The sequence below is a fragment of the Lathyrus oleraceus genome, chromosome 3 (genome assembly GCF_024323335.1).
Source record: "Lathyrus oleraceus cultivar Zhongwan6 chromosome 3, CAAS_Psat_ZW6_1.0, whole genome shotgun sequence".
In the NCBI taxonomy this organism is placed as follows: Eukaryota; Viridiplantae; Streptophyta; class Magnoliopsida; order Fabales; family Fabaceae; genus Lathyrus; species Lathyrus oleraceus.
This window is the reverse complement of record NC_066581.1, coordinates 104,477,517-104,485,287: the sequence shown is the minus strand read 5'-3', so window position 1 is coordinate 104,485,287 and position 7,771 is coordinate 104,477,517. Positions and strand designations below refer to the sequence as shown.

Sequence of the window (7,771 nt, the reverse complement as noted above, 5' to 3'; positions counted from 1 at the left end):
ACGGGACGAATGACCCGGTTGCACAAGGTATTCTCCTTTGTTCATAGACTTTAGTGCAATTAGAATCAAATGATTGATAAACTCTTCATCATCCCAAGGAGCATCAAGGATTTTGTCATGTCTTGCACCACTCCTGAATTCTTGGCTAAGAGCCAAAAAGGAAAGGAGAATAGAGAAAGAAATATCTATCAACATAGATTATCTCGTGGAGGATATGATAAACTAGAACAAATAATGTTTAGAGAAGAAAGAAAATAAAGAGAACTAGAGTAGAGATATCCTTCTAGAAGCCTTGAACATAATCCATCTCCATCAACACGCCATGGGAAATGGAAGAGTAAACGTCAAATACTAGGAGGAGAGTTCGCATTAAACGCTACATGCGAAGTTGATGAAAAGATTGTAAGTAGATACATTTTTCAACAATACTTATTTAAGTAAATTCAATTTGGTAAAGTTCAAATTTTATATATGTTGTGAGATTTACTGATTGAAAATTCAAAATATGGTAACGTTGTACCATCAGAATGTCATGACGTCTTGGTAGAAGCGATTGGAACATAGAAGCATGGTGGGGGTGTTCGTGGTCTTGGAAAAGGCATCGACTTAAGGTTATTTTTCGGACCATCGCAAACAAATAACAAAGTAATCCTTAAGAAACAAATTGAAGAGATAATTAATCAAAGGGTGGGGAATAAAGTGCAAGAAGTATTATAACTGGAGCTGAAGAAGTGGACTCAGGATGCGCTGGAGAAGTAGACTCAGGAGGCACGAGAGAGACGAGTGACTCAGGAGGAACGTGTGATGGTGCATCTAGAGGAGCGAGAGAGTTTGTTGCAAGAGGTGTAGGAGAGATTCTAGGAGGAGCGAGAGAGGTTGACTGAGGAGGAGCGAGAGAAGATGACCAATGAAATGAGGGAGAAGTGTACCCGTAATATGATTGATGAAAGTATAAGTTTGGTTTCAAAAATTTGTGTTGTATGTTGTTGTTATTATTTGTGTATTTAAATTTATGTATTGTGTTGCAGTTGTTTTATAATGTAGCAATGGAAATCAATGAATGTACTCAACCACCAAAATTCAGATCAGTTATACATAGTTGATAAAGTAGGTAGTTGTTATGCCCCACAACACAATATAGATACCACACAACCTCAACCAGATAAAATGCAAAGACTATTAAGGATGGTAGGCATGATTCTAGACATCTTCGAGATGACATTAAAACATGAATTATAACAAGAATATATATTTCATAAGAGTTGTATTTTGGAAATTTTTAAGGGAGATGATTGGTTAGACATAGCCGTACTAAAATTTTGGTGCTCATAAGTACAATTTTTATGGTCATTTCAAATTATATTCATTGTTCTTATACTTTAACATCAAGATTTGACTTTTTCATTAACTTTTAGGTCCATGTATGAGATGTGTATTGAAAGGAACTTAACTAAATATTGTTTCTTAGACCCATTTAAAATTCAATTTAAACACTGGGGAGCAAACACTATCCACATGTACATACAAAATAAGTTGATTGATGAGAACAGAGAATGTTATATGTGACTGTTTTACCATGTGTAAGTATATATTAATTTTTGTTTTCTTTTATAAATCAAATTTATACACATTATTAATTATTATGAATGTTTATGCAATTCACATTGACAACTAGTTATTATATTTCGAAGAAAAATACTATAAATATGTTATGCTCGTTACACCGTGATCTTGATTCATCAATGCAAGACGTTTTGAGTGCCTAAGTGGTATTATTTGTAATATTCAAAATTTATCTTTTTTTAATATATTATATTCATGTTTAATTTTTACCAACATGTAGAGCTACAGAAGGATACAATTTAGTACATTATAAAGTAAGAGGTAAAAAACCAAGGTTTATTTTTCCCAAAAAATGAGTATTATTTATGCTTTTTGATATTTTTTATTTTCGCTAATGTATTAATTGTGCGTTGTGTGTATTAATTAGTAAGTATATGAAAATTATTTGTAGTCACGAAAACAACCTGACAACCATTCGTGTGGATACTATGTTATGAAACATATGTTTAATATTGTCTCTGAAGGCATTATTAGTTCATGAGTTAAGATATTAAATTTATCCATATACATGTAATTTATTTATATTTGTTAAGTTAATGATGTTGTTGTTAGCTTATTATAACTTAAATTTTGTTCAAATTATAAGTGCTAAGCAACCGAATACCATTCCCACAAGAAGATATAGATGACATCTGATCACGTTGGGCTGATTTCTTCCTATCCTTTTATGAATCTCAACAACACTAGTTTTTCTTGATTGTTGTAAACATTGTGTATAGGTTTTTTGTTACATATCTATTTGGTTTTGTCATTATATGGTTCTTCTTTCAAATATGTATAGGTTCTCTTGGTGTACCATTTTGGATATGTGTACATTTGGTTTGTAAACAACGTAATTTGATATTCTGTGTATATTTAGTTATGTTCTTTTATAAAATAAAATGTTCGATTCTGTCACAAAATTTGTATATAATTTCTGTGTAAAAAGATTACAAATGATTCAAATTGAGATTTATAAAAAATTATAAATGACAAAAAAATAGATTTTACCCATTTGTTTTAATTTAAAACAGACGTAAACACTTTCCTTTTCCCTCGGATATTAACAGAAACTGAGAGATATGTAGCGCACATTTTTATAATTCAAGACAACCTAATAATACAATAAAATGGATTTTTCTTGACACTTAAAATAAGCATGGTATTTGGTTGAATGGTTTTGCAAAGACTTTAGGGCGATGTTCCGTTATGTGGTAGAACTGTGGTGGTTTGGGAAAGGAGTTAGAATGGCTTAAGACAATGATTACAGGAAAATGGTAATCCAAATTGATTATAAGGAAATTTACCAAGCTCTAAGTAATGATAATGATACAATGAATGAAGGTTAAGGTTGCTGCCCAGTATCAAGAACTCCTTGAGTCAAGACTTGAAAATCTGGATGATTCATATTTATCAAAAAGCCAACAAGTGCGCATATGACCTTGGTAGATTAAAAGTTAATGTTACACAAAATATTAGTTTTTATAACGAGTATCCTTAGGAGGTTTATGATTTTTTATACCTGATTTAGATGGAAACTCCTCTTTGAGAGTGTTATTTTGTTATTTTGTACTTTCTTTTTTGTTTGGGCTTCGGTGCTCTTCATTCACAAAAAAAAATTGTTAGCTGATAAAACCAACAATTGGATGGATTTAGGTACGATTGAATTTCTCCTGTTCCAAAGTATAGCTAGACAAGGACGAAGGAACTCAAATAATTTGTTAGTTAAAATTAGGGGTGGACGGCGGTCGGTTATGGGTGGGTTCGGGCCCGAAATAGCTAACTCGAGCTAATCCACGGTTGAAAAAGTTAAATCCAGTTTCACCCAAAACTAAGTTCGGTTTTATCGGTTGATGGATTATCGGTTTATACGGTTCATTCCGTTGGGTTGAATCGGTTTGGACCAATAAATTCTAACCTGAATTCTATCATTCCTATAACACTAATCACATGAATACTCATTAAACTTCATTCTATATAATTAAAAGAATTAATAAACCATAAACTATTTTCATTATATTACATTTTCATCATCATCTAAGTGATAAAGTATTAGCATTATATTACAATTACATTATCATTCAAGTAATAACCTGATATATTATATTACAAGTTCATTATAAGTCAAAATATTTTCAACATATTTAAGAAAAGTTAACTACATCACCATCACAATATCATCAATCTCAGAGTCATTGTGAACTCCATCACTTTGTTGTAGGCGGAGCATGTTCTGTATTTTACATTATCACAATTAGTTAATTATAACAAAGGAAAAATCAAGTATGTATAATTAACAACATATACTTCCAGTAAACAATCAGTAGCATAATGATGTTAAACATGCGTTATTTGGAGCATAATGATACATACTAATATAATGTTTTGCATCTCTCTTTGAGGATCTATGGAGCTCATCAACCTTAACACGGAGCTCGTCGTTGCAACGCCACATAGACAACTGCAAAATCAGACAAGCAGGAGCTTAAGAACAATATACTCAATGCTTAATGATAATTTATTATCACGATACAGACTGGCATATTCGATTACCTCAAACATGAGATCCTCTATTTGAGAGAAGTACAAATTAGCAGCCATCATTCGAGCCAGCAAACACACATCCCTTGTAACTTCAGGGGTTACCCTTGGATTGCCTGTAATACACATTAGACATATTGTAAGACAAAAACTATAACTACATCATAAGCCTTTGTTCTTCGGTAAAAAGAGTTTCATTCAGTTGTTAATTTCTTTGGAAAATAAGCATACCGTCACGATCTCCTCCCATCCAAGAAGAGAATTGGATAACAGGAGCATTATACGGGACACATTCATTTACTCCAATGTTCTTCAGAGCAGTGTCAACACGACGCAAAAACTTCGGGACTCCTTTCCAAATTGTCTCATGAAAGTAGCTCATTCCCACTCTCATCTCATCTTGCGGTGTAGGAGGAGTCCTTCGAATTTCATCAGTACGAAATGCAGCTTGAATCTGTGTATGACCAAACATCATTAAAGCTATAGATTTACTACAAAAAAAGCCTGAAGGACCAAACTGAGGCCAGAGCCAAGGAACACAAAGCTAAATATAAAACTCATGGCCATTTGTGGAAGCTAAATTAATGGAAGATAATTCATAAAAAAAACCGTTTTCATAATTTTAGCTGCAATCAAAAACTCAATTTTGTCATATTCGTCTGATGACCTTTTCATACATGACTTCAACTTTAACCAAACAGTATTAGGAAAGCAGATAATTGCTCACGAGCAACAATTTTCTTTCACCATTCCAATTGAAAACCAGCAGGTTTGTAATTCATTTAAAATATGGTTTATTATTTAGAAAACCATTAGGTACGTTAACTAATTTTCCAAAATAATATCCAAATCAAACTTTAAAGATACGGAAGTACATACAGACGAAATAATGTAGAGATACATGGTAGTGCACCATGTGTAAATAATAAATTAAACAAATAGACAAACCTGAGGAATTATGTGCTGCATAGCCCACTCAGGACCAAACTCTTCAGCTAGATGTTTCAAGTTGTTAGCAGCTGCTTCACGAATTGAATGACTTATCCTGCAAAAAACACAATGATTACTACCAAAAAGACTAATCCTTATATTACAAAAAATGCCACAATTCCATAAACAGTACAAACCTTCCATGCTTTTGTAGCAAAGATCGACGAACCGACTGCGTAGGATGAGCAGTTAAAACCAGATCCACAGTCTGATTCTTCAAAGCATCAAAAACCTCTTCAGGACTCTTGTTAAGCTCAGTCACAAGCCTCTTAAAAGTCTCTTCAATATCAGACTCAGTTATCGTAGAATTTTCATCACCAAAATCACCTTTCTTCAACAACTTAATCCTCCTCCTATACGCAATCTGAACTTCCTCCTCCAAATTCGCCAAATTAAGCATGTGAGAAAACGATTTCGCTATAACAATCGAATCTCCAGCATCAAGACCAGTTAACATATTCCCAAGCTCCTCCAGCTTCTCCAGCTTATGCTCCCCTTCATACTCTGCCGATAACTCATAACAATCTTGAACCTATCAACCATCAAATCATTCAAATCACAAAAAAAATCTTAGCCACAAGTTCATAAAAAGAAAGATTTAACAGAAATTACAGTTTGTCTGATATCTTCGCCATGCAAATCCTGAAGAATGTCAAGGAATCGATCCAACAACAAAGCATCATACCTTCATGTGAGGATATTGGTTGATATATTATCATAAAAAAAAACTGTTGAGGATATTAGCTGATAGATAAGCTGATTATCCATAATAATCAGTAGCCCAAAATAAGGTCATTTTCACAAATGACTCCAAAAACCAAACTGAAACGAAACACAAAAATATATTAATACATGTAAAAAACATAGATATAAGTAAATCAAATGAAAAATACAAAAACCACAACCATCATCAAGTATGTGATTGAGATGAACCAGCAACTGGTTCATTTCCATTTCCAACAGCATCAGATCCATCACCAGATGTTGATCCACTAGTAGAGGGACCACCAAATTCTGCATAAAATTAAACAGAAACCAAATAATTAAATTAAAACCAAAGCCAATACATTAATACACTAAATACTCATACTCAAATATTTACATACCTGAAACAATAGTGGCAGACAACTCAAATTCTTCATTTATATTCAAGTCCTTGAATTGACTAAGTGTAGGTTTCAACCAGTCCTGTGCACAAATCAAAGCCTCTGCCATTTCAGGGGTTAGTGAACTTCTATATGTGTCTAGAAATCTGCCCCCGGTACTAAACGTGCTTTCAGAAGCGACAGTGGATACTGGACTAGCTAAAACATCCTTCACCATTTTTGATAAAATAGGGTATCTACAAGAGTTTTGTTTCCACCACATAAGGATGTCAAAGTTAAAATCATCGGCACAATTATCATCTAGATACCTCTCAAGATCATTTTTTTTATCTATTGAATCTTTTTGTTTAAGGTGCTCTTTAAAAGCTTCAACCCTTGCAAAATGAGATGGAACTTCAACATTAGGAACATCATCACCAAATGAACCATCCTCATTAGGACTAGTAGAGGGTCCATGTTGCTTTTCATGTATACCCTTGTACCAATTGAATAGTTTAAACAACTCCTTTTTTATCACATTAATCATATTAGTAAAAGGCACCGACTCGCCATTATACATATCATTAAAACACCACTCTACATATCCTAACTTGTATCTAGGGTCAAGAATCACACCAAAATAAATAAACTTGTTGATGTTTTCAATTTCCCCCCAATATTTGTCATACTTCTTCTTCATTTCATATCCCATTGAGGCTAAAATTGTGTTCAAGTTCATGGATGATCTTTTAAGCTCACAATGTATTGAAGCTAGTTGGTGGAATGACTTATGAAGGGATACTTGTTTTGACGAAGAAAATTCCATAGTAGCATCATAGAAAATTTTGAAAAAACTTACTAGACACCTAACGTTCTCCCAATCATTAAGAGTAGGGGGGCCAACTAATCCAAAAAATTCCAAATAGCTAAAATCTTCACCTTCCATTTTCTCAAATGTTGCTTGATACTTTTCAGCAGCATCTAGCATCAAATAACATGAGTTCCACCTTGTCGGAACATCTAGACAGAGAAGTTTCTTGCAATTAATTCTAGCAAACTCAATACATTCTTTGAACTTTGCAGATCTTTGGGGTGATGACCTAACAAATCTAACAGCATTTCTAATGGCAGAAATGGATAAATCATTCTGTTTTAAACCATCACGAACCACCAGATTTAAAATGTGTGCACAACAACGAAGATGAAAGAAAGATCCATCACTCATTAAACCACCCATATTATCAATCCTCTTCTTCAAATAAGCAACAACTACATCATTAGATGTTGCATTGTCCACAGTGATTGTGGACACATTCCTTATTCCCCATTCCCTTAAAATCTCTTCAACTTTTCTACCAATTGTCTCACCCTTATGATTAAGAACTAAACAAAAACTTAGAATCCTATTTTCATACTTCCAATCATTGTTAATGAAGTGTGCAGTTAGGGTCATATAACTAAGATTCTGAATGGATGTCCAACAATCAGTGGTTAAGGCTACCCTATTGCAATCAGATTTGAAATAACCTTTCAATCTTGCTTTTTCATCAACA

The 7,771-nt window shown here is 33.3% G+C and overlaps 1 protein-coding gene across 1 annotated transcript; it reads right to left on the bottom strand.

The window, feature by feature from the left end:
* Positions 1 to 3,760: 3,760 nt before the first annotated feature.
* LOC127129919 (phosphoenolpyruvate carboxylase 2-like) lies at positions 3,761 to 4,818 on the bottom strand. Its single transcript, XM_051059023.1, has 5 exons — positions 4,753 to 4,818; positions 4,375 to 4,660; positions 4,156 to 4,259; positions 3,950 to 4,063; positions 3,761 to 3,835 (listed from the first exon to the last, which is right to left on the bottom strand). Exons 1-5 carry the CDS (start codon positions 4,816 to 4,818, stop codon positions 3,761 to 3,763), a joined length of 645 nt encoding a protein of 214 aa, XP_050914980.1.
* Between the last annotated feature and the right edge of the window lie 2,953 nt (positions 4,819 to 7,771).

Excerpts from the sequence above, each read along its gene's own strand:
- LOC127129919 (XM_051059023.1), bottom strand. The coding sequence starts at position 4,818 with ATGAAAAGGTCATCAGACGAATATGACAAAATTGAGTTTTTGATTGCA. Across the intron at positions 4,260-4,374 it reads GATGGGAGGAGATCGTGACG|GCAATCCAAGGGTAACCCCT; the intron begins GTATGCTTATTT and ends TGTGTATTACAG. Across the intron at positions 4,064-4,155 it reads TAGAGGATCTCATGTTTGAG|TTGTCTATGTGGCGTTGCAA; the intron begins GTAATCGAATAT and ends CTGATTTTGCAG.